The 26,188-nt window shown below is 54.5% G+C and overlaps 4 protein-coding genes across 4 annotated transcripts; 1 reads left to right on the plus strand and 3 right to left on the minus strand.

Annotated features, from left to right (window-relative positions):
- Positions 1–501: 501 nt before the first annotated feature.
- LOC145404669 (histone H2B-like) lies at positions 502–873 on the minus strand. Its single transcript, XM_080276210.1, has one exon. The coding sequence runs from the start codon at positions 871–873 to the stop codon at positions 502–504; it is 372 nt and encodes a 123-aa protein (XP_080132336.1).
- A 251-nt stretch (positions 874–1,124) lies between these two features.
- On the minus strand, positions 1,125–4,699 carry LOC145404697 (uncharacterized). The gene is made up of 3 exons (XM_080276249.1): positions 4,143–4,699; positions 2,341–3,961; positions 1,125–2,093 (listed from the first exon to the last, which is right to left on the minus strand). The coding sequence occupies exons 1-3, from the start codon at positions 4,697–4,699 to the stop codon at positions 1,125–1,127; spliced, it is 3,147 nt and encodes a 1,048-aa protein (XP_080132375.1).
- Positions 4,700–17,143: 12,444 nt separating this feature from the next.
- Positions 17,144–17,497, plus strand: LOC145404725 (histone H2A-like). The gene has a single exon (XM_080276276.1). The coding sequence runs from the start codon at positions 17,144–17,146 to the stop codon at positions 17,495–17,497; it is 354 nt and encodes a 117-aa protein (XP_080132402.1).
- Positions 17,498–19,244: 1,747 nt separating this feature from the next.
- LOC145404698 (histone H4-like) lies at positions 19,245–19,556 on the minus strand. The gene has a single exon (XM_080276250.1). It carries the CDS (start codon positions 19,554–19,556, stop codon positions 19,245–19,247), a length of 312 nt encoding a protein of 103 aa, XP_080132376.1.
- Between the last annotated feature and the right edge of the window lie 6,632 nt (positions 19,557–26,188).

Below are 26,188 nucleotides of genomic sequence, written 5' to 3' on the forward strand. Positions count from 1 at the left end.
ACCATCTAATATATCACTGCCTCCTGTTATTCATTTTACATCATTATTTTCGCGATATAATATATACGTTGTTTGGCATGACGTGATGAAGGCATTGAATGTTTACCTTATATTCACTGTTTTCATAGAACGTATGGGAGTGGAGAGTGACCGAAGCAATCTGAAACTGTGCCGTCACTTCTTGGGGCGACGGTACGTTGTTGTTGGTTCTCCAGATGAATAAGAAGGCGCGCACGCCCATATTTCCTCTTTTATTTTGACTCTATTGTTTTAACCCCCAACCCTAGTTAAAAACATTTCGATTGTGTCTACGTGCCCATCCCAAACCACCGTTGCGGAAAAGAAAGAAAGAAAAAAAAGAAAGATGAAGGAAAAAAAAAATGTCGATAAACCAGAGTTCCTGAGAGGAAAATTTGTAAGTCTGTCTTTTTCCTTTATATCGAAAATATTGTGGCTCCGATTGGAGCCGGAAATGTTGAAATGGCCAAGAGTGTAACCTCTCTACTTTGAGGAGGTGTTCTTGGTGACAGCCTTGGTGCCTTCAGACACGGCGTGCTTGGCCAGCTCGCCAGGGAGGAGCAGCCTGACGGCCGTCTGGATCTCCCGGCTGGTGATGTTTGAACGCTTGTTGTAGTGTGCCAGGCGTGAAGCCTCTGCAGCAATGCGCTCAAAGATGTCATTCATGAAAGAGTTCATGATAGACATCGCCTTGGAGGAAACGCCGGTGTCAGGGTGGACCTGCTTGAGCACTTTGTAGATGTAGATGCTGTAGCTCTCCTTCCTCCTACGCTTCTTCTTCTTGTCTCCCTTGGCAATGGCCTTCTGGGCCTTGCCAGCCTTCTTAGCGGCCTTTCCGGAGGTCTTGGGTGGCATGGCGTCGCCGAGTCAGACGGTATGTGCACGGTGCGGGAGCGAGCGAGAGACTGAGTCGACATGGGGGACGCGTTCGTTCGTTTGTTTAAAGTTTTCTGCAGTTGTAGTGCAGGCCGGGCCATCTATAAGCCCGTCAGTGTGGGAAGGCTTGTATAGCAACTGGGAAGATGGCATGTCCACTGCGGTGCCCCTAGGGCTTAGCAGCGCAGTGCGTTCTTCTGCTGATTTTTTTTTTTTTTTTGGGGGGGTGGTTATTTAGGAGGTGGGGCGGTTTGTGCCACTTCTAAGAGGGTGCGAGTTGCTCCTGTGGCGATGATGTCAGCGGCAGCCTTGCAGAGCATGCATGGGGGAATAGGATGATTTTGGGATCTTAGGGTGTCGGAATTAGGGTAGGGGGGTTTGACCCGAAGGCGGGATGTGGCAGGGCAATTTAGCAGGTAGTGAAGGAGTGGTTGAGAGGTGGGGTCCTCGCAGTGTTCGCATTCTGTGGGAGAGGGGTTGTCGGTGGTGATTTCAGTTTTGCAAGCAAACCCCAGCCAGAGGCGATGAATGTGGGTGAGGAGGCGGTTGTCCTTGGATAGTGGCGGCATGAGTTCGGTATATTTTGTGGCCTGGGCAAACCAGGTAGCAGATGGAGAGCCGAGTTTGACTTCTGCCTCATGATCGTTGCGATTGCGTCTGGCTGTTTGTTGCTTAATCTTTTGTTTAATGCGTGATAGGCTTGGGAGTACGTCTATGTCAATGTGGGGACGGGCTGACGCATGTTTTGCTGCCTTATCAGCCCTCTCATTCCCCCTTATTCCAACGTGGCTGGGGATCCAGTGGATGGTGATGGATTCCCCTGCCTCTTGGATCTGTTGGGCTGTTGCACGGATGTCGGTGGTTAGTGCGAGGTTGTCAGAGGGTGAGAATTGTTTAAGGACATGGATAGCGGCAGTGGAGTCGGAATGAATGATGACGGTCGAGGAGGGTGCGGCGTGGAGAGCATCTTTTAAAGCTGCTGCAATAGCAGCGAGTTCAGTTTGAAGTGTGGAAGCGCCATTTGTGACTCGGAAGCCATGACTGTGGTCGCCACACACGAAGGCTGCCCCGGCTCGTGTGTCCGTAACAGAGCCGTTCGTGTAGTAAGTGACGGCATCGGGGGGGGGTGATAGAGGCAATGCGTTGCAACCCCTCCTGGCGCAGCAACTGGGTGGGGGTGTTTGCTTTGTTTGGTGAATCTGGGAGGAGGAGGTTGTATAAGGGTGAGTTCCAGGGGGCTTGGGGGCGGTAATGAGGGGCAGGAGAGTCAGAGGCTTGCATCATGGTAGCAGAAAGGTTTAGGGCGTGGATGGCGTGGGCAACACTGTGCCTCCAGCTCCGGGAAAGGATGTCAGGGTGAAGGCCGGTTGCAGCTTTTATGCGTGAGAGGAGAGGGAGGGGGGAGGCTGTACGGGCAAGTTTGATGGCTAGGCTTGTCACTCTTGCCTGGGTGCGATGGTGGAGAGATTCTAAGTTGCATTCTAGGCGGAGGTTGCATAGCTTGGTCCACTGTGGAGAGTTGGTCATAATCCTCAGGGCTTCATTTTGAATGACCTCCAGTCTGTTTGATTGGGCAGTGTCGATGGTGAGGAGGACAGGGGCAGAGTAGTCAACAATGGACCTGATGGCTTGTATATAAAAGAGACGGAGGACTTTGAAGGACGCACCTCCCCCTTTGCCTGCTAGGGCTCTGAGCGCGGAGGTGCGCCTTCTGGTTTTCTCCCTGAGCCGTGTCACTTCACCTCTGAATGAAAGGTGGGAGTCTATTATTACCCCAAGGTATTTATGGGATCTCACATATTCAATGGGCTTGTTTCCGAGTCTTAGGTGGTCACTGGGAGGCCCAATACCCAGGGGAAGAGCTTTGGTTTTCTTGACGTTAATTTTTAGTCCCAGTTCCCTGGATTTAGAGATGAGCTTAGAAAGAGCCCTTTGTGCTCGTGAAAAGAAGGGGCCTTTATGGATAATGAGGGCAAGGTTGTCAGCGTAGCAAAGTAGGTGGGCTCCTGGGCCTAGGTCACTGCGTAAGAGGCACTCCACAAGGGTGTTGAACAAAGTTGGGCTGAGGATATTGCCTTGTGGAGTGCCATTTTGATGTCGGTGTGGAGCAGACGTGTGTCCTTGGAAGCGGACAGCAGCTTCATGATCCCGGAGGAAGTCATTGAGCCAGCAGAGGAGGCGGCCCTTCACACCCTTGTGTGCCAAGGTTGCCAGGATCACCCCAGGACATGCAAGCTCGAAGGCCTTCTTGAGGTCAATGAAGACAGCGAGTCCTTTGCTTCCTCGGAGTTCAGAGAGGAAGGAGCTGAGACATTCTGCGGCCCCTTTGCCTCTGGTGTATGCAAAAGTGTGGCGGTGAGGGGGGGGCAAGCACCATTGGAGGTGGTGGAGCACCATGCGCTCGGCCGTTTTGCCGAGGCAGCTGAGGAGAGAGATGGGTCTGGGGTTGTTGGGGTCATTGTGTTTGGGGACTGGGTGTATCACATCATGCTTCCACTGCAAGGGCAAACGGCCTAAGGTCCAGGAGTGGTTAAGGAGGTCCAGAAAGGCCTTCTTGGTCACTGGGCCCGCATGTGAAAGCATGTTGTAAGTAATTCCGTCTAGGCCAGGAGCTGTATCTGTACTGATTTTCTTTGCTTGGGCCAGCTCGTGTGCTGTGAAGGGGCGATCAGACTCGGCTGGGGTGTTTTGGCTGATGTGGATCATTTCGGCTCTGTATTGGTGGAGTTCCTCCTGCCGGCGCCTGATATCACTTGGGAGTTGAGTGGGGGAGGTGTGTCTGGCGAAGGTCTCTGCTAGGTTTTCTGCCTCTTCACGGGGATTTGGATGAGTTGGGGGTCGGGTAGGGAGGGGGCTGGAGACCGCTTTCAGTTTTTTCCAGATGGAGCCGAGGTTGGAATGGGCTCCTAGCAACTGACACCACTCCAGCCATTTCTGTTCTTTGATGGTGTTTTTCTCAGCGATGGAGTGCTGGATGACTGATTGGAGATATCTAAGTGCCTTGGGGGTGGGGTTGGCCCTGTAGATCTTTTTGGCCCTGTTAAGATGATGATTGAGTTCTTTGACTCTGGGGCAGTAGTACCAGTGGTTCTTGTGGTGGCGCTTAATAGGGGTGGTGGTGGGGATTGCCGTTCCTGCTGCCGCTTGAAAGGCACTTATGATCTGGGCAGCATGTTCCTCTAGGTCTCACGAGGGATTGGTATTGATGAGGTCGTCTAGGGTGTTTGTGAACAGACTCCAGTCTGCACGCTTGGTGTTCCACCGGGGGGGGAGGCCCAGGGGGTCTGGGGAGTGGGGCAAGTGGGATGGTGCAGAGGATGGCATGGTGGTCAGAGGTTAGAGTGGGGTGGATCTCCCATGTGGAGTGACGTGCTAGCGTTGATGACACGAGGGAGAGGTCTAGTCTGCCCCCTTGTAGGTGTGTTGGAGAGTCAACGTCGTTTAGGAGAGTGATGGTTGGTGTTTCTTCCAAGACCGTAGCTAGGTGGTGTCCTGTGGGGTTTGTGGGGCTTGGGGAGTTAAGGCAGAAGTGGTGGGCATTAATATCTCCGCCAACAAAGACTTGTTCTGTTGCAGAGAGTGAGAGTAGTTCCCCCAGTCTGAGGTCGGCCATGGGTGAACGGTAGACGTTATATATTTTAAGGTGGCCTTGTGCTAGGGTGAGGTCCACTCCCTGAATCTCTGCCTCAGAACAGTCTGGGAGGGGGCTGATGGCGGCTGCAGGAATGTGTTTTCGAACAAGGATGGCGCAGCCTCGAGAACCACCACACACATAGGGTAGCAGGAAGGGGGTGAAACCCCGCATACACAGTGGGCAGTACTTTTTTTTTTTTTTTTTATGCGAGGAAGAAGGAACCAAAGGCATGAGCCCGCAGTAACAGTTCCCTCCAAGAGAAAAACAAAATACAATAGAGAGCCAAATTCAAGATCCGATCATTTTGAGATGCCTGGACACACTACGTTTGAAAGACTGGAGATCATAGGCAGAAGGAAATACAGACAGAGGGAGACAGTTCCAGAGCTGACCTGTTGCATAAATGAAAGACTGGGAGTAACGGTTAACTCTTGCATTAGAGAGTTGGACAGAAAAGGGATGAGAGTTTGCTGCCAGACGGGTGCTACGCGCCCGTCGTAGAGGTGGAGGAATGCAAGCAGTTTGCTTAACAGAGTCTCCTGCAGGAGGAAGATGTCGATATTGTCGTTATGTGCGACTTCTTCTAGCAGGGAGCGGCGTACAGAGGCACCGAGGATGTTCCACTGCAGTATGCGGAGGGAGGTGGAAGGTGAGGTGTTGGCAGTGTTGCTGGTGTCCCCTAGGTTGTTGGGGTGGGAGTAGGTAGGGGGGATCTGAAGCGGGGTCTCCCTCTCTCCACAGAGCACTTGCGAGGTTGGTGGGGTTGAGCTTTCATTGATGTTTTTTTGTGCTCGGTGGGTCTGTCGGTGGAGAGGGAACGGTTCCTGGCATCTCGGGGTGTGTGCTTTGTGCGGTTGTGTTGTCTGTGGCATGGTTGATGTGTGGGGTCTGGGTTGGCAGGAGGTGGAGGAGGCTGTGTTGTGATTTGTTGTGGGGGAGTGGCTTGGGTTAGGTCTTCAGGGACAGTGGTGTGGGGGTCGGGATGTTCTCTCCAGTTTTGGATTGTTGAGGATATTGCAGAGCAGAGGGGGCTCGGATCTATGGGCCGCTTGAGGAACTGTTCTAGCATTGTCACCATTGTGTTGCATAGCATTCGGCCTAGATTTTTTAGGTGTTCTGCTTTGAAGATGAAGTGGTCTTTGGGAAGAGTGGTGTCTGGTTGTGGGGTTTGTGTGAAAACTTCCAAGGTGATCTGTGTGCTTGCGTCCTGGGCGTGTGTCGGGAGGTGGTTGACGGTGTGGCTGTGTGGGTGGAGTGCGTGCTTGGTGAGGTGGTTTTGTTGGGGGGTGGGGAATTGCCTGAGGAGTGACAGTGGGGGTTGGTAAAGGGGGAAAGTTGGTGGTCAGCTGGGGAGGGGGGGGGAAGTGGCGGGGATCGGTAGGTGGCAGTACGCTGGCCCCAGGTGAAGGTGCTTGAAGGAGCTAGGGGAGCCGTGAGGTGGCCTGGGACCCAGTGCACCTCCCTCTCCAACCCCAGCTGAACACGTTCCCTTCTGATCTGGCAGGCCTTGTTCCATGCATCGTGTGCCCCGCCGCAATTTGGGCAGCGTGCAGTGACCGGTTGCTGAGCCTTGATCTTGGTAAGGCAGGCCTGAGTGGCGTGGCAGCCGCTGCACATAGCACAAGTTGGCGGGCGGGATCATCGTGTCTGGTGGTATCCATAACGTTGACAGCTGAAGCAGCGTAGGGGTTCTGGTGTGTAGGGGCACAGCTGGTATTTGCCCCATGTTCCTAGGTCGAGGACAGGGGGAACAGGGCCACGCATGGAGACTATCACCTGCTTTGTTTCTTGCCCCTTGACATGGCAGTGTTCTGCGTTTTCGATGAGGGAGTGATCTAAGATGGCTGTCATGGAAAAAGAAGTTGGGTATTTAGTGAGGACGTATTTATGTAGACTGAGGTTGGGATCTCGCTTTTGGATGTTGATTGCTTCCCCAGCCACGGAGTCAAGGATGGTCAGTGCATCATGGGTGGCGTCATCTAGTGGGACAATGGCTGTGTCTAGATTTTTTAATTAAATGGTTTTATATTTGAGGGAGGGGTGTGCAGCGGTTATGGCAGTGACAATGTCATACGTGGATGAGAAATTTTCGATCGGTGTGATGATGAAAGCAGGGTATTGGTGATGAGGTTGTGTGGTGAGGAGGGGGGGTTGCATTTGCTGGTGGTTGTGGGCGTGGGGGATGAGGGGTGTGGCTGATGCAGTGTGAGCTTTTGGAGCAGAGGGGGAGGTGGTTGGTGGCCCCAGGGGGAAGGCAGTCTTGGCAGCGGGGAGTCGTTTTCTGTGGACAACAGTGAGGCCTTCATTCTCGTCTTGCGGTGGGGAAGGCTCTTGGGCGGAGGTTTCGGAGTTTTCGTGAGGATGTGTGGAGCCTGTGGAGACGGTGGCATTGGCAGAGTCGTGGTCACTCCCTGCCTAGACACCGTCTGATGCAGAGCTCTGACTGTTTTCACACTGGCACTGGACTCTGTCTCATTTACTAGTGGCGATTTTTCGCCTGTTTTCTCAGATTTTGCCACTTTTGAGACTTAGTCTCTGGCACTGAGAAAGGTTTTTTAGACGTTTTTCCAGGTTTTCCTGGGACTCTGTCTCTGTTTGCCTGTGTGTGATTGGCAGTGTGTTAGTGTTTTTTTTTTTTTTTTTGTGGCCTGCCGTTAGTGTCCCTCACTGTAGGACGACGCCGAACCCTGAAGGGGTGCCGTTAGGGCACTTCCATGAAGGGGGGCCTTTAGGGCCTGGTTATAGGAGGCAGTGAGGGCGGCTCTGTTGGTTTAGGGAAGACCCGAAAGGGGCAGTGGCGGGGCCTCCCATCGCCCTTTAGAGAGCGGGGAGCATAGGTTGCCCATCACTGTAGGGACCTTGGCCACTTTTGCTGTTTTTTGTTTGTGCTGTTTGAGTGGTTGTGTGTGTGAGGTGTGTGTGTGTGTGTGTGTGTGTGTGTGTGTGTGTTGACTGAGTTTTTTTGCTGCTTGTGTAAGCAGCATGAAGGGATCTTGCATCCCTAGGCCCCAGGGGCATTCCCACCTCCCGCTTCCTCAGTCGAGGTTCTCCAACCCGCGTCCTGCTACAGGCACGAAGCGGGAGCGTCATTTTTCTGACTCAAGCTCCCACTTGTCAGCTCACGAGGTTTTTTGTGCTGACCCCTCTCTACCAAAGTCTACGGGAGTGGTACCTCGCTCGCGTGGTGCCTCGACCCGTTCTGCTAAGGCAGCCCGCCGACATGAGGCTATGGAGGAGGTTGCACCTGCTCCACCCTCTCTCTCTTCCACCAAGGGCACTTCAGCTTCCCTACGTGTGGCTGCCAGCCCTAATCCACGGCAAGGCACCCCCGTGAACCGAGCCCTCGGTCTGCAGCCTCGCACTCCCACCTGTGCACCCTCTCACGAGCCCATGCCGGCTAGGTCTGCTCGCATTCCCAAGTGGCTGGAGGTCCCGTCGGAGGCTCCTGCTGCTACTCAAATCTCCCCCTCTTCTGATCCTGCTCTGCGTGATGATGAGGGCTTCACCCCCGTGGCACGTAAGGGATCGAGGCGTGGTCGCCAGGGAAACGGCCCTTTTCTGGCAGTACATACTGGGCCTCCTCTCAGGGGCCCCCCTGCTGCTCGTCCTTCCGTGTCAGTAGCTGTGCGTCCGCCGCCCCGCTCTGCATTCCCTGCATTCCGTGTGCCGGTCCAGGACGGGCATGAGATGAGTTACGACGCCGTGGCTGCACTAGAGCGTCACCTGCCAGGGCTACGCTGCTCCAACCTGATAGGATGAGATGGAAGCTCGGTGTTGGTGCCGAAGGACAAGGGAGCTTACGACCTCTTGAGAACAGCTCTGCAGGACGAGGCCTCCCCTGTCAAGCTAGTCGAACTGACGCCCGGCCAACAGTCAATGAAGGCAGTCGTCTTGGGTTATCCCTTGCGGATGCCTATGGAGATGCTGCTTCAGCACCCTCAGGTTGAAGAGGCAACCCGCTGCCAGAAAGCGCTGACCAGGGAGGAGACTCGACAGGTCATCGTCACCCTGCGGGGTCCTCTGATCCCTGTGATCGACCTGGGGAACTGGGGAGAATATCACCTTCACCCCTTCACCCCAGAGCCACTCCGTTGCTACAGGTGCCAGTGATATGGGCACCACAGAGCCACTTGCAACCGGGCCACAGTCTGTGGGATGTGCAGCAGCCCGCACGAAACGGAGAGGTGCTTGGCCAAATTCAAGGCGAAGGAAGCTGTCTCTACCCGCTGCCCCAACTGCTCGGGAAAACATCATGCGTGGCACCCCAGCTGCCCAACCAGAGTTGCACTTGTCAATTGAGGGCGAGAACGCCAAGTTACCTGGGTGATGGAGCAACAGGCGAGCAGCAACAAACCGGCACCTCCGAGAACTTTCATTTGGGGGCAGCAACGCCGTCCAGCAGCGACTGCACCCCCAGTGCTAGACGAGGCAGTGTTTCCGCCCCTCCAACATGCTCTCACTCGTCACACGACGACTGAGGAGGTCCATCACCCTCCTTCCCCCCCAGTTCGGCAGACAGTCGAGGAGTTTACTCCACCCACGCCCCACAGCACAGGCTCTCCTCTCATAGCCTTTACCAGGGAAGAATTGCGTATGCTGGGGACAGAAATTGCTACAAGCTTGGCTCAGATGCTAGGGATGCTTCTCGGCAGGCCTCTGGAAACGGCACCATTGGTACAGGCTGTGAACGTCATCGTCGACCAAGTGGTGGAGGCAAAACAACACCCGCGCTCTTCTTCCCTGGTACCTCCGGCATCATCTCCCACACAGACAACCGTGGAAGAGCTGCTACCCACCCAGCTTCCTCTGCCTTGCCCGGATTGCCAGTCAACATTCCTTCGGGGCTCACACCAGCCACAGCTGCGATCGAGGGGGAGCGCAGGGCCCTTGGACTACAGACAGATCATCCCCAGTGTCAGACACCACTGCCAGCCTCCGAGTCCTACAGTGGAACTGTTTAGGGGCATGGAGCAAGCTCGCCCTCCTTCAGGAGGCGGCTGCCAGGGACCGCCCTCATGTAATTCTTCTGCAAGAGACCCTGCTCCCGGATAATACCACTTTTCGTCTCTTGGGTTACACCACCCATCTCCTTCCATATGTTCGTGGCGTCACACGGGGATGTGCCGTTCTGGTTCAGGACCACATTGCGTGTATGGATTGTGAGCCCCCTCCTTTCTGTGGACCTGATGTGGAGGTCCAGGGCGTGGTTCTCCATCTGGCTACGTCGCCCCTTACGGTATATAATGTATACCGGAGCCAAAGGGGCACCGTGGAGTTGGAAGACTTGTTCTCCCAGGCTGCCAGGGGAGCCGTGTAGATAGGGGGCGACTTTAACACCCACCACGCCTTTCTATCTTCGCCTCTTCAGTCCAATGAAGCAGGACGGCACATCTCTTTGGTTCTGGAGGAGATGGGTGGTGTCTCCCTATTAAATGATGTGGCAGAGGCCACCCATATTGCGGGAGGTCGCCTCGATCTCTCCCTAGTGTCAGCACCACTAGCGGGCTTGGCGTCATGGTCACTCCACCCCCACCTTGCAAGTGATCACTTTGCCCTTATTGTTTACCTGCCTCTCGCTCTCCTCCCACCACCCCCACCTCCTCCACCACGGTGGGACCTACACAAAGCGGGACTGGATGGCCTTTGCCCGTGCTCTCACGGCGGCCTTTGAGACATCTCCTCCTGCCTCAGACCTCAAGTGCAGAGCAAATCAGGTAGCAAGTATTTTGGCACAAGCTTCTTCTCTTGCTATCCCGCTCCGGCAGCACTCAACGAGGTGCTACTGAGACGGCTGGTTCTACTGCGACAGGGTCAAGGAACTGAACCGGAGACTCAGTGCGGCATGCAAGCAGTACCGACGGCGCCGTACATCTCCGCACCACCGGTACCTGGTTGCCATCACGCGGCATGTGGCTTCCAAGAAGCGCCGCCTTAGGGAGGAGGCATGGATCAGATGGTGTCGTACCCTAGACTCTCACTCCACTCTCCGTGAGATGTGGAGGAGAATCAGGTCCGTCTCTGATCCACGCCCTCCTCGCCCTCCCTCCCATCCTGACCCTGCCGCTGAGGCCAGCCGTCTTGCTCAGCACTTCGCTGACCGCTCTGCCTCTTCTAATCTCCCGCAGTCTGTCAGAGCCCTACAGGAACAGCTGTCCGCCTCTCGCACTGCAGCAATTCAGGCAGCGTGTGATAGGCCTGACCCTGCTGACTGTCCGATCACCAGTGGGGAGCTCCACAAAGCGCTGCAACGCAGGGAGGACACTGCGCCGGGGCTCGACGGGCTCACATACTCTCTCCTGTCACATGCTGGAGATTGTGGTAGAGAACGTCTACTTGATCTGCTCAACCTCTCGTGGTCTGAGGGGCGTCTGTCGAGGTCGTGGAAGGCAGCTGTTATCCACCCAATTCCGAAGCCTCGTGATCCCGCTGCCATGCACCCCATCTCCCTTCTCAGCTGTGTTGCTAAGACGGCTGAGAGGGTTGTGCGGGCTTGGCTTGCTTGGCGGCTGGGACCGCTGCACCCAGGGATTTACACCTACCATCCAGGCAGGAGTACCACCCACTGCCTCGCATCATTCCTTGGGGGGCTGAGGGGAGGAAGGGGAATGGCTGTCTTCCTCGACCTCGAGAAAGCCTTTGAACTGGCAAGCCCCACTGTAATCCTGGCGGCTCTTGTGGCCAGGGGTGTGGGAGGCAGGCTCCTATCCTGGATCCAGGATTTTTTTTAATGATCGATCCACAGGGGTCCGATTCCAGGGACACCTTTCCCCCTTTCACCTACATCCTAACGGCACCCCCCAGGGGAGTGTTCTGAGCCCTCTCCTTTTTAACATCCTTATGGAGGGGCTCTTAACTGTAGACTATGGGCCTGGCATTACCCTTCTCTGCTATGCAGATGATCTGGCCCTCGTCTTTACTAGGAGGGACTGCTTCACGCAGGCGGACTTGGCCCTTTCTCGTTTGCACACAAAATGTACTGAGCTAGGGCTGAAGATAAATTTTAATAAGACAAAGTGTTTGCCATTTGGACTCCGTCCCCCAGACTTTCCTATGCTGCTTGGGGGGCAGCAGCTCTCTCTTGTCACTGTGCATCAGTATCTGGGAGTCTGGCTTGACAGGGGTTTTAACTTTGCCTGCCATGTTCGGTACCTGCGGGAGCGCGCTTCCACCAGACTGGCTGCTCTCCGCTATCTCTCCAAGCGGAGTTTGGGGGCGTCGTACTCAGTCCTCCGAACATTTTATGTACATGCCATCCAATCCCTGGTGGACTACAGTGCCATCTGTTTGACCTGACTCACTCCACCAGTCTCCAGATCTCTGGAGGTTATACAGAACACTGCACTCCGTATCATGCTGGGTGCTCCACCCTGGACCCGGATTGTCAATCTCCGTATGGAGAGTGGATTGCCTTCTCTGGCGTATCGTGTTGCGCTACGAGCGGCAGTCATCACTCTGCAGCTGATACGGTGCCGGCCCCACCTGCCTGTCTCTGCCCTCCTACGACCTCTTTTGTGCCGCCCACCCGAGCCTGTCACTCAGCGTGACTGGGCCCAGACTACAACTGCTGTTATCCATGGACTGGGAGCTGCTGCGAGCCTCTGCCAAGATCCTGACTCCCTTTCCTGGGTACACTGATCCACCACCATGGGACCCCACTCTTTTTAAATTTGTATGCCCCTCTGAAGCCAAACCTCAAACTTCCATTCCTGCACTCCTCAGTCAAGAGGGTCTTAGTCAGGTTGCGGCTCTAGTTTCACCAGACTCAGCCACTTATTTTACGGATGGTTCAGTATCCTCTGATGGCTCTGCTGGGGTGGCCTTTGTCTCTGGGCAAACAATTGAATCTTGGCAACTTTCTCAGGGTGTATCCGCTTTTCAGGCAGAGCTTGCTGCCATCCTGGGTGCATTGCGCCACGCTCATCACCATCATCATCACCATGTCGTAATTCACACAGACTCACTTTCCTCCCTTCAGAGGCTAAGATCTTTCTCCCTTAAGGACAACGTCTTTCTTCTGACGGCAATTTTTACTTTTGCATCCCTTCTCGTCCATAGGGGTGCCACTATTGCTCTCCATTGGCTCCCAGGTCATGTTGGAATCAGCAGCAATGAGCGTGCTGATGACGCAGCTCGCTCAGCTTGCTCGCTTCCTGACGTCACATTTCAACTGCGCCCCAGCCTATCGCACGTCATTAGCACTCTCACTGCTACCATTAGCAGGCTCTCTCGAGAGGAACATCAGCTTTTGGTGACAGAAGGCTCTCTCTCTGCTACATGGTACGCCACCGCCACATCATATTCTCTTTTGTTACCCTTTAAAAGCATACCCAACTATATTGTAGTGAGGCTCAGGCGCTTACGTCTGGGGTTTCCATGCTACAAACAAATTGTCGGTACAGAGCCAGACCCGTGTACCCATTGTTTGGTCACATCTGTGGAGCCTCTCATTCACTATCTTCTGTACTGCTCAGCCACTATGATGCTCAGGTCTCACCCTGACACGACTTTTGCTCGGACAGGGGATGATTTCATGGATGCCGCTTGCATCGTTGCACGTGCTCCTCTACAATTATTACTCACCACAGACAGGGAATACCAACCCCCTTGATAATTCAAGCTCGCGCAAGTTAAGTGCATCTCTGACGGGCTCTTTGTTTGCCCGTGTCCCAGCATTGCTCGGACGAATATCTCAAAAAAAATAAAGGCGGGTGACCATACCACCCTCACTGCTTGGCCTGGCCAGTCGCCACTATGCCCAAGCTTCGTTCAACCACCAGTGACTCTGCTCATGCTTGCAACCCGTTGAGGGGGGCACCCAGCAGCAGATCTGAGCCGTCAGGAGCCTCTACCATCCAGGGAACCGTGAAGTGGTACAACGTGAGAGCGTGTTACGGGTTCATCAGGCGCCAGGATACTGGTTCTGATGTTTTCGTCCACGTCTCTGGGATCGCTGTACCGAATCCACGGTTTTTCCAGTGCTCACTTGGTGATGGGGAGACGGTGGAGTTTCGTGTCATTCAGGCTGCCAAGGGTCCCGAGGCTACGGCTGTCACTGGACCGGGTGGTGTTGCTGTGCAGGGCTCTGCTCATGCACGGCGCTGCCCCCCGGCCCCTAGACGCCAGCCAAGGGGTCCTGGGAGTTCTGGCGACACAAACACACTCGTTGCAATGTGTATCGCGACGGCTGAAGCTTTTAGTGGGGGTAGTAAGGCGGTTCTGGCTGTTCTTCTTCCTCAAATCTTCGAGGAGAACGGCTTTCCACACCCTGCTATTCCCCGAAGCTTCACCTGCGATCCTCATCTCTCCCCTCATCAGGAGCGTCAGGCCCGGCGGCCGCAGCCTCCACCTCCCCGCACAACACCGCAGAAACGGCTGCAGCTGGATGCCCCTCTCAACAGGGCGACTGGCACTACCACCACTGACCTTAAGATCACCGACCCGGAACCGTCACAGGCCATGGATATTGAGCATGGGGAGACTGTTGTGGAGGTTCACCTCCCTTCGTCGGGAGCTGAGGAGGAGTGTGTCTCCTCTCCCGTCCCTTTAGTCCATCTGGACGAAGCAGAGCCCTCCTCCTTGCCTTCTCCATCTGCTCCTGACGAAGAGGAGGTGCCTCATCCTCCTTCACCACTGCCTGCTGCCATTGCTCGCCCTTCTTCTCCCCCTCCATCGAAGGAGAAGAAGAATAAATCAAAGAAGAAAGGAGACAAGACCAAGGCCGACCCCTGCAATGTCGCACGCCGCCTCGAGGCCCTTCTTCCGCCACTTTCTGAATTTGCTACACTCGACGCCCGCACGCATACGGATTTAGAAGAACTTCTATACGACCTCACGGATCCTATTGATGACCAAGAACCATTGCCCCATGTCTATCGGCACCTGTATCAGGAATTCCGTGAGGCGTATATTTCCAACTCCCTTTCTCCATCTAAGGAAGCCGTGGTCCATGAGGGCGTCGGGTTTGATCCACCTAGGGCTGCTCTGATCCACTACATCGCGGTCAGACTCCTCTCGTAATTTTGCTGCCTTTTCCATCTATTCCACTTGCCCACTTCCATCCTCTGCAGTTGCCCTTTGCCTGTTTGCCGCCCTTGCCTCGACTTTATTCTGGCTGTCATCCCTGCTTTACTCTTTTTTTTTTTTCTCTCTCTCCACGCTTGTCTGCTTTATTTACATGCTTTGTCTCTGATGGGCTCTCTAGTTTGCCCGTGTCCCCACCCCTGTTGTGGGGCGAATATTACCAAACCAAACCAAACCAAAGGTGGGTGACACACCTTTTGCAGAGTAGCGGTGATGGCAGCAACACCTGTTCTTTCAGCTATGCCTTCTTCACCCGCCTCGGCTTTCGACCCGTTGAGGGGGGCCACCACAGGCAGGGAGCAGTCACCATGAGCCGATACCATCACTGGGACTGTGAAGTGGTACAAGGTGAAGGCGGGGTACGGATTCATCCGGCGCCTGGACACCGGCGCCGATGTATTCGTGCACCGCCTGGGGATCGTTGCGCCTGCTTCACCACGTCTTCAGTGCTCGTTAGGCGAGGGCGAGACGGTGGTGTTCACTCTCCACCAGACACCGAAGGGTCCTGAGGCCAAGGACGTCACCGGGCCGGGGGGTGCACCCGTGCAGGGCTCTGCCCATGCACGGTGGCGCCCCACGGCCCGGAGGCGCCGGCCCAGGGATTTTCGATGTACTGGGGAAATTGACACCATCATCAGCATGTGCATTGCGACGGTGAGAGCTTTCTGTGGCGATGACAAGGATGCGTTGCTTATTCTCCTCCCCCAGATCTTTGAGGAGAATGGCCTTCTGCGCCTTGTCATCCCCCAGAGCTTCGTCCGTGGTGCACAGCCAGCCCCTTGTCAGGAGCATCGTGCCTCTAAGGTGCAGCCTTCCCAACCCCGCACAACACCGCAGAAAAGGCTGCAGCTCGAAGCTCCTTTGAACAAAAGGACTGCCTCTATCACCACCAACCCTGCTCAGCCTATGGAGACCTCTGACACCACTGACAACCACGGGGAGCCTCCTACACCCCCGCCACAGTGTGCAGCCGACCAGTCCAACCACCAAACTACCACCACACAGCCCTGTGCTTCTCCACCGTCACCCAGGAGAGCACAGAGGAAGCGCAAGGCAACTGAGACTGACACCTCCCAGGCAGCCACTTCAGGATCGACACCACCGACAGAAGACCCAAGTACTGACGCTGACCCCATGACTTACGTTACAGACAAGCTCAACACCTACATCGCCGAAAACACCGACCAGTTTATTAACAAAGTCCTAAAGAACATTCGGCTAAGCCGGAACATGGACTTGTTCAACAACCTCACTCAGCAGTTTCCTCTGGACCACCGTTAACATACAACTCACCGACTGGGCTAATGTATGGCCCGGTCTGCACTACGGGTGCAGGAAATCTTTGGAAAGGAAAGGAAGGCAGGTGACACACACACACCACAAAGCCAGCCAAGAGACAGGACTTGTGTGCTGGGCAATCCCCAGGTCCTGTTCTCCCCACTTACTACTTTTTAACCAGCCCATACCCCACTGACCGGGCTAATGTATGGCCCAGCCTGCACTATATGTGCAGGAAATCTTTGAATGAATGAATGAATGCAGGTGACATTACGCAATCCTGGCGTATCTCCTCAGGCATCTCTGCGTTTCAGGCAGAGCTGGTAGCGCTGCTTTGTGTCCTGCGGCATGCCCATCAGCACGGGCTTCTGAGGGTGGCTGTTCATACTGACTCTCTCTCCTCCCTTCAGCGTTTGCATACATTTTCTATCACGGAGCATACGGCCTTACTGACGGAAATTTACACCGTGTCCTCTCTGATCCAGCAGCAAGGAGGCTCAGTGACCTTGCATTGGGTTCCTGGCCACGTTGGCATCGTGGGCAATGAGCTTGCCGATGCAGCAGCACGAGCGGCTACTTCGTTCCCAGAGGTGACTTTCCAGCTCCGTCCCAGCGCCTCAATTGTTCTCTCGGGGGTGGCTCAAACCATTTGCAGGCGCACCAGGGATGATCATCGACAATGTGTCATTGAAGGCTCTCGCTCAGCTTCATGGTATGCTGCGGCTTCAGACTACACCCCTCTTTCGATTCCCCCTGGCATGCCTAATTATCTACTTGTGAGGATCAGGAGATTGCGCTTGGGGTTCCTGTGCTACAGGCAAATTACCGGATTGGAATCTGACCCATGTCTCCATTGCCTGACACAGGCTGCTGAGCCACTCTGCCACTACATTCTTGATTGCCCGGTTACCGCCCTGCTCCGTGCTAAGCCTGACAGGAGCTTTGCTCGATCCGGTGATGACACTACAGATGCTGCCAAACTTGTGGGCGACACATCCCTCGCGGTCCTCACACAAACTGTCAGGGATTACCCTCCCCCTCATTAACTGGCACTCATGACCTTTTTTTTTTTTTTTTTTTTTTTTTTGCTTCTGTGCTACATTCCAATGATTATCTCTGACGGGCTCCTTGTTTGCCCGTGCCTCACTTGTGGGGCAAATATCTAACAAACAAACAAACAACAAACAGGCGGGTGACACATTAGTCTTCTCCTGAAGGTCTTACTACTCCAGCGACGACGAAGACGATACTACTACCATGTCTGGACATGGCAAGGGAGGCAAGGTGAAGGGAAAGTCCAAGTCCCGATCTAGCAGGGCTGGGCTTCAGTTCCCCGTCGGCAGGATCCACCGTCTCCTTCGTAAAGGCAATTACGCCGAGCATGTGGGTGCTGGTGCCCCCGTCTACTTGGCCGCACCCATGGAGTACCTAGCAGCTGAAGTGCTTGAGCTGGTTGGCAACGCAGCCCGTGACATCAAGAAGACTCGTATCATTCCCCGTCACCTGCAGTTGGCTATCCGTAATGACAAGGAGCTCAACAAGCTCCTCTCTGGCGTCACCATCGCCCAGGGAGGTGTCCTGCCTAACATCCAGGCTGTGCTGCTCCCCTAGAAGACGGAGAAGAAGTAAACGCTTCCAAGAAATCCTTCTTCTTCTTCACCTCCATCGGCTCCTTTAGGAGCCACATTCCTTTCTTGAGAGAGAATAGACTTTGGCATTGCCCAACATCATCATCATCTTTGTGTATGGATGAATGTGTTGGTATACTGTATGTATGTGACTGTCTGTATGTATGTGCGTATAATGTGGTATGTGTTGAATGTTGGCATGTGTCTGTGGCTAGATTTACGTTCGGTTGCATGTAAGAAGCTACTGACATCAGCGAAGGTCGAATAATAATAATAATATTCTCACTACTACATAGCGTCTTGTCCCGTTCCCAACTGCACCTACATAATACTACTGTACTGTATAATTATGCCTCCTAAATAACTAACTCCCTGGCCGGGTGGATGAATGAAAATATTGGTGATGATGATGATGGCTATTCTCCCACCATCGAAGGAATGGACAAAGTCGTTCAGTGACAGAGGATATGGTGATGTATACAACAGTATATATATATATATATTATCCGTGTGGTGACGACCATGGTGGATTTAACACCCCCAAATAAGAGCAATAATGAAGAAAATACTATTCATTCATTTCTCTCGTCATTAGGTGTAGTATTGCAACAACTAGTTCCTACAAAATCAAAAACCACCACCACCATCTATCTGTTCATCCATCCATCCATTCATTCATTCATTCATCCATCATCATCATCATCAAGATTAATAATAATCATCATCATCAGCAGCAGCAGCAGCAGCCATCGAACTGCGAGCTCCGGTGGAGGCCCGCTTAGTGAAACTGTTGGGAGGCGAGTGTCAGCCACCTTGTCGACCACCTCTTCTATATAATGCACTAGCGGTCGTGCAAGTACCAACCGGATCCATTTAAATTTGATTTCAGGCCTCAGCGGTTGTATGGCGGTTGATGCAATGCTTGTACGATGGGTGATTGGTGGGTTTTGGCACTTAGAGAAAACGGCCGTGACAGCGACAAATTCAAGGGATAACTTGTTCATATGTAGACATTCTGTCTGTCTAACACTTAGGCATTCATATCATGCTCTGTGTGTGGTGCCTCACCGACGTGACTGACTGTGTCTTCTATTCTCTAGGTGCATCCTTCAAGTTTGCTGCTCGTGCATATGAAGGCAGAAATACCTTGGATTAGTGGGATTTGCCTTCACGATTTATGGAGGCGACTTCCGGAGCACAGCAGAGGAGACGCTCTCGCAACAGGATGGAAATTGCCCTGATAGGTATGGAGAAAGCTTTCCTGAAATGGGGGGGGGGGTGTTAGATCAGAGGGACAGAGAAAGCAATGGCCCAGCAAAATAAGTGATAACGTATATGTATGCAGACGTCCATTAAAATCAGAAGATGTAGAAGCAAAATTGACAGTTGCCTAATCCCCCCCCTTTTTTTTTTTTTTTTTACAACTGCGAGAGAGAGAGAGAGAGAGGTTTGATATGATTCATTTAGGTTATGGTTGGTTTGGTTTGGTTATGTTAGGTGTGGTAAGAGTTGGTTGGATTGCATTACATGTCTTCATATCTGAAAAAAAAAAAAATTTGGTGCTAGCTAACCTGCTCAACGTCTGCATTTACTTATACTACTATGCCTTCATTCATTCTCTTTCACAGAAATTAGGTGTGGACCTCTAAAAGAGGTCCAGGGGTTGTTGTTTATTGAGTGCTTTGCCGTGGCCAGGTGGAATAGTGCCATACAGTTATGCACGCACCCTCTTAACCGCCGAAGCTGTAAAGGGTGCGCCCTTGTCTCTTCAGGGCGTACACCACGTCCATCGCGGTCACGGTCTTGCGCTTGGCGTGCTCAGTGTAGGTGACAGCATCGCGAATCACGTTCTCGAGGAACACCTTGAGAACACCTCGGGTCTCCTCGTAGATCAGGCCCGAGATACACTTCACGCCTCCATGACGAGCCAGACGACGGATGGCAGGCTTGGTGATGCCCTGGATGTTGTCACGAAGCACCTTGCGGTGTCGCTTGGAGCCTCCCTTGCCCAGACCCTTGCCACCTTTGCCTCGACCAGTCATAGTGTCTACAGCTGCTCAGACCCAGTAGTAGTGAGTGTCCACTCCGCTCCCAGCACCAACAATGATGACGACCCCGCTTGTTGTTGTTGTTGTTTGATATTTACCCACACTTGGTGGGGCACGGGCAAACTAAGAGCCCGTCAGAGAAAAGCCTTAAAAAAAAAAAAAAAAAAAAAAAAAAAAAAAAAAAAAAAGCAGGATCAATGCCTGAGAATTACCGAGGAGGAGGGTAGTCCCGCACAGTGCGCAAAATTCTCTGAAAAGATGCATTGCCAACAACCCTAGCTGCATCAAAGACATCATCCCCAGTACGAGGGAAGCCTCCGCCAGGACCTGCAAGAAGCAGTGCTGTGGCCGGACAGTCTAGTAAGTAATGGGATAAAGGATCGGCGGACCATGCATAGCAATGGGGGCACGGGTCAGGCTCCAAGCCGGCAACCTGGCGGTAGCACAGGAAACCTAAGCGGAGACGCCTAATCCTAACTAGAATAAAGTTGGGTAATCCAGTTGGTATCGGAAGAGGTGAGTAAGATGTGGCCGCCGCATACCAGGCAGCCGAGCGTGATCCCTCGGCAATACAGAGTTCATGCTCATCCCTGGTACGCATGTAGATAGTGGCATACACCTCTGAGAGGACACGGGTGGCACAGGGGCGAAGCGGAAATGTGACAGCAGGGAGGGTGCTAGCCGCACGTGCAGTTGTATCTGCCAGTTCATTCCCCCAAACGCCAACATGTCCAGGGACCCAGTGAAATATCACTGAGCCACCACGCTGCTGAATGAAAGATGCAACAGTATATATAGCCGTTAGTAGGAAATGGTGGGATGTAAGCGCGAGAGACTCCAGACACTGAAGGGCAGAGAGTGAGTCAGTGTGCAGAACGACTCGCTGATGCTGATGCCGGTAAGCATGACGCAAGGCACCGAGAAGAGCCACCAGCTCCGCCTGGAAGGCTGAGACCCCCGTGGAGATGCGCCAGGATTCAGTGTATGGTCCAAAAGGAAAAGTCAAAGCAAAAGCCGCCCCCGCTGAGCCATCGGATGAGACTGAGCCGTCCGTATAATAGACTGCCGAAGCTGTTGAGTTGACAGTAGAGATGCTACAAAGACTGTCCTGCCGAAGAACTGCCGGAATGGAGTGGCGAGGCTTGGGCACTGAGGGATAGACAACAGTGAAAGGGGCTGGCCACCAGGGGGGAGGAGGCAAGTAACCTGGACAGTCTACCTCAGGATCACTGCACACCTCCGAAGCCACGCCCAAATCCTGTAGTAGGGCCGTAGTGGCACGAGCCCAGTCACGGCGAGTAAGCGGGTCAGGGGGTCGGCCTGCTAAACGCCGCAGTAAACCCGAGACCGGCAGGTGCGGATGGCGATGCACAAGCCGGAGTGTTTCAGCTGTTGCACGCAATGCAATTCTATGAGCCAGTGAAGGAAAACCACTCTCCAGACGTAGGTTAACCAACCTTGTCCAGCGTGGCGCATGTAGCATGGTGCGGAGTGCCTCATTTTGAAGCACCTCCAAGGACTGAGAGACATGTGGGGCAAGGCTGGTGAGACATATGGCACTATAGTCCACAAGAGAGCGGATAGCGTGGACAAAAAAGGTGCGTAACACGTTATAGGATGCCCCTAGACTGCGACGAGACAGATAACGCAGAGCAGAAGTTCGGGTGGCGGCCCGCTCCCGCAGGTACCTGACGTGCTTGGCGAAAGTGAGGCCAGCATCAAAATAGACCCCCAGGTAGCGGTGGAGCGTGACCAGCTCAATGCAGCAGCCATCAAGCAAGAGAGGACGGTCTGGAGGGCGGAGACCGAAAGGTAGGCACTTGGTCTTCCCGAGGTTGACCTTCAGCCCGAGTTCATTACACTTGGCGTGTAGCCGAGAAAGAGCAGCGGGTGCCTGGGTGAAACAGTCCCCCCTCGAAAAGACCAGTGCCAAATCGTCAGCATACACCAGCAGAGTCACGCCGGGACCATAATCCACCGTTAATAGCCCTTCAACAAGGACATTAAAAAGCAAGGGGCTGAGAACACTCCCCTGGGGCGTGCCGTTAAGATGGTGGTAAAACGGTGAGAGCTTCCCTTGAAACCTGACCCCTGCCGACCTGTGCAAAAAGAAATCCCCCACCCATGAGAGAAGTCTACCCCCAACTCCCCGGGCCGCAAGGGCTGCCTGGATGGCTAGAGGGCTTGCCAGCTCAAAGGCTTTTTCGAGGTCGAGGAAGACTGCCATCCCCCGTCCACCTCGAAGCTCCCCGAGGAAGGAAGCAAGGCAGTGAGAAGCACTCCTGCCAGGATGGTATGCAAAAGTCCTCGGGTGCAACGGTCCCAGACGCCAGGCAAGACGGGCACGCACAACCCTTTCTGCTGTCTTAGCCACACAGCTAAGGAGCGAGATAGGGCGCATGGCGTCGGGATCGCGAGGCTTTGGAATCGGGTGGATGATAGCTGTCTTCCACGACCTCGGCAAACGGCCCTCAGACCACGAGAGATTGAACAGACCAAGCAGTCTCTCACTACCACAATCTCCAGCATTAGACAAGAGTGAGTAGACGAGCCCATCGAGGCCAGGTGCAGTGTCGGTTCTGTGTCGCAGCGCCTTATGAAGCTCCCTGCTGGTGATGGGAGGATCAGCGGGGTCAGGTCTGGCACAAGCAGCCTGTACAGCAGCGACACGAGAAGCCGACAACTGCTCCTGTAGGGCTCGGACGGGTTGCGTAAGATTGTGGGAAGCAGAACGATCCGCGAAATGCTGCGCAAGACGGCTGGCTTCAGCAGCAGGGTCAGGGTGTGACGGTGGTCGAGGTGGACGTGGATCAGAGATGGACCGGATCCTCCTCCACATCTCACGGAGAGTGGAGTGAGAATCCAAGGTTCGACACCATCTAATCCACGCCTCCTCCTTAAGGCGACGCTTCTCCAACGTCACATGGCGTGTGACAGCAGCCAAGCACCGACGGTGAGGGGATGTACGGCGCCGCCGGTACTGCCTGCGTGCTGCATTGAGCCTGTGATTCAGCTCCCTGACCCTGTCGCAGTAAATCCAGCCGTCCCGATAGCACCGCGTGGATCGTCGCTGCAGAGGAATAGTGAGAGAGGCAGCCTGGGAAAAAGCATGGGCTACCTGATCTGCCTGACTCTCGAGGTCCGGGGCAGGAGGAGATGCCTCAAAGGCCGCAGCTAACACACGGCCAAAAGCCGGCCAGTCAGCCCTGCGGAGATCCCACCTAGGTGGAGGGAGAGGGGGAGGTGGGAGTGGAGGCAGTGGTAGTGTGACTTCAACTGCGAAATGGTCACTAGTGAGATGGGGGTGAAGTGACCATGTTGCAGATCCAGCCAGAGGGGACGACACAAAAGATAGGTCGAGACGGCCCCCACCCACATGAGTAGCAACCTTAGTATCATTTAAGAGATATACACCATCCATCTCCTCCAGTACCAAAGAGATGTGCCGCCCTGCGTCATTGGACGGGAGAGGCGATGAAAGCAAGGCGTGGTGGGCGTTAAAGTCGCCCCCGACATATACAGTGCCCCTGGCAGCCTGGGAGAACAAATCTCCCATCTCCAGGGAGCCCCTGTGACTTCGGTACACGTTGTATACCGTCAGGGACGACGTAGCCAGGTGGAGAACCACGCCCAGAACCTCCACATCAGGTCCACAGAAAGGAGGAGGTTCACAGTCTGTGCACTCAATGTGGTCCTGAACCAGAACGGCACATCCCCGTGTGACGCCACGAACAGACGGGAGAAGATGGGTGGTGTAGCCCGCAAGATGAAAGGTGGAATTGTCTGGGAGCAGGGTCTCCTGTAACAGGATGACATGAGGACAGTCCCTGGCGGCCGCCTCCTGTAAGAGCGGTAGCTTATGAGGTGCCCCTAGACAATTCCACTGAAGGAGTCTGAGGGAGGAGTTTTCCGGCCGTCTGGAGATAAGTGAAGACGGTGGTCCTCCTGTAATTGTTGTGGGGCCGTGTCCATCGTGATGCCCACTGATGGTGGTGGTGCTGGCTCTGACAGGAGGCGAGAACGAAGTGGGTGAGTGGCAGAAGTCCGAGCAGTGGAAGGCCGAGGCTTGGCCCGCTTGAAAGAGCGAGCCGGCTTGCGTGGGAGATGGCGTGTTTCCCTCATGGAAGGAGCCGAGCGGCGAGAGGCAGGAGGAGCGTCGAGGCCTTTTAGCTTTGTCTCGATCGCTTGGTCGATGATGATGTCGGCGGCTCCAGCAAGCGTGGCCGTCTTCATTTTTATTCCCAGCTTTTGAATTATAGTCTGGGCCAAAGCCACCGCTATGCGCGTGCCCAGATCCCTGATGTCCTCCGCAGTGAAGGTGATGGCCGGTGGAGTGGGAGCAGTGAGTGTGCTGGGCATGGCGCTGAGTGGAGGTGTCGAGGTCGGCTTTGGGCTGGGAACCAAGCAGGGTGGTGTTGGTAGAACAGACGTTGGTGGGCAATGAACTTCTGCATTGGTCTGGCCGAGAGTGAGGGCTGAGGGTAGTGGAGGAAAGTCCTGCTCGTTGAGAACTGGCGAGTTCGTAGCCTGTGGGCGGCGCTGCTGTCCCCAGACAAAAGTGCCTGGAGGAGCTGGATGGGAGCTGGCAGTTTGGCGCTCTTGCACCCACGTTACCTGCGTCTCCCGACCCCGGTTGACACGCTGCACTCTTGCAGGGCAACTGGGGTGCCAGGCGTGGTGTCGTCCCGAGCAATTGGGGCACTTTGAGGCAATCTGTTCCTTGGCCTTGAACCGCTTCAGGCACTCTTCGGTGTCGTGGGAGCTGCTGCACATACCGCAGATGACGGGGCGGTTGCAAGTGGCGCGATGATGGCCGTAGCGGTGACACCGATAGCAGCGCAGTGGTTCCGGCGTAAAGGGACGAAGGAAAAACCTGCCCCAATTGCCCAGGTCGATGGACTCCACGAGGGGTCCCCGCAGGGTTACAACTACCTGCTTTGTCTCCTCCCGTGTACGCTTTGTTTGGCAGCGCTCCGCTGTCTCTACAAGGTCGTGCCGCAGGAGAATATCCACCGGCATGTGCCGAGGATATCCCATAACAGTGGCCTTGGTGGTTCGGGCTCCCTGAGGAAGCTCGACAATCCTGACAACCGGAGCCTCCGCCTCCGCCACTGCCTTTAGCCGCAGGTACGACTCCTCCCCAGTAGGGATCAGCACGCAGCTGCTGTCGCGGCCGAAACGATTCGTGGCTGCAAGGCCTGGCAGGTGGTGTTCCAGAGCCGCTACCGCATCGTAGCTCGTGCTGAATCCCTCCTGGAGAGGAACTCGAAAAGCCGGAAAGGAGGAGCGAGGAGGCGGAGGACCCGCGACTGAGACAGAGGGGCAAGCAGCAGGGGGAGGCCGTCGAGGCATCACAGTCCTGTATGCAGGAGGAGTGGCGTTTCCCTGTGGCACTCGTCGTGGTTTGCGTGTCACAGGGATAAAGCCGTCAGCATCAGGAGAGACAGCAGAAGAGGCAGCTCTAGCAATACTATGAGCAGGCAAAGGTTCAGCGGGAGAGCAGGCGCCATCACGCGTAACCAAAGCTGCAGTGGAGGACAGTTCGGTGGTATTGGATGGCTGGCAGCGTAGGTGCTCAGAAGACTGAGCAGAGAGGTGGGCAGCACCAGAGGTCTGAGAGGACCGTTTGGGAGGACGAGGAGCCGAAACACCTGCCTCCATTGCCTCATGGACACGTGCAACCTTGGCTGCACGTGCCGAAGTGGAAGGGGGAGCTGGAACAGCAGCCCTTGCACGGGGAACAGTCCCCATATCCTGAGAAGCGGGAGGAAAGGCAGTGACGTCGCCAGACGTCGACGAGTGGGAGCTGGCGTCTGAAGGACGTCGCTCTCGCTTCGCGCCTGGCATGGCAGAAGAGCGAGATGTCCTCTGCTTAGCAAGGGATTGACTTGCTTGCCCCGTGGGCCTGGGGATCTGGGTCCGCTTCATGTCCCTTGGACAGACACACAGACAAACACACACACACGTCACTCAGACAGACACCCAAACAGATACACCAACACTCTCTCAAAAAAAAAAAAAAAAAGAAGCCGGCAGGTCCCTACAGTGACGGGCTACCTATGCTCCCCGCCCTCTAAAGGGCGACGTGGGAGGCCCCGCCACTGCCCCTTACGGGTCTTCCCTAATCTAGCAGAGCCGCTCTCTGTGCTTCCTATAACCAGGCCCTAATGGCCCCCCCTCATGGAAATGCCCTAACGGCACCCCTTCAGGGTTCGGCGTCGTACCACACAGAGAGACACTAACGGCGGCCGGAAAAAAAAAAAAAAAAAAAAAAACTCAAACACACACACACTCACACAAACACCCCCAGACACACACACAAGCAGTCAGGGTCTATCACTCAGGGACAGAGTCTCGTTTTTAAAAAAAACGAGAAAAACGCCAAAAAATCTTCCTCAATAAATGAGGTAGAGTCCTGCAATGGAAAAAGCAGGAAAAACTCCCGAAAATAATCCTCAGTGTATGAGGTAAAGTCCAACACTTGAGAGAGACTGGCCAGAGGTCTGCTCACCGCGAGAGCTAGGCTGGGAGTGACGACCCCGCTCGCCAACCACCCTTATATAACCCAGTGTCGGTCGTGCAAGTACAAACCTTATCCATCTAACCTTGATTTCAGGCCTAGGCCC

Source organism: Coenobita brevimanus, chromosome 64 (assembly GCF_032717465.1).
Source record: "Coenobita brevimanus isolate Jiangsu-jjx chromosome 64, ASM3271746v2, whole genome shotgun sequence".
Classification (NCBI taxonomy): domain Eukaryota; kingdom Metazoa; phylum Arthropoda; class Malacostraca; order Decapoda; family Coenobitidae; genus Coenobita; species Coenobita brevimanus.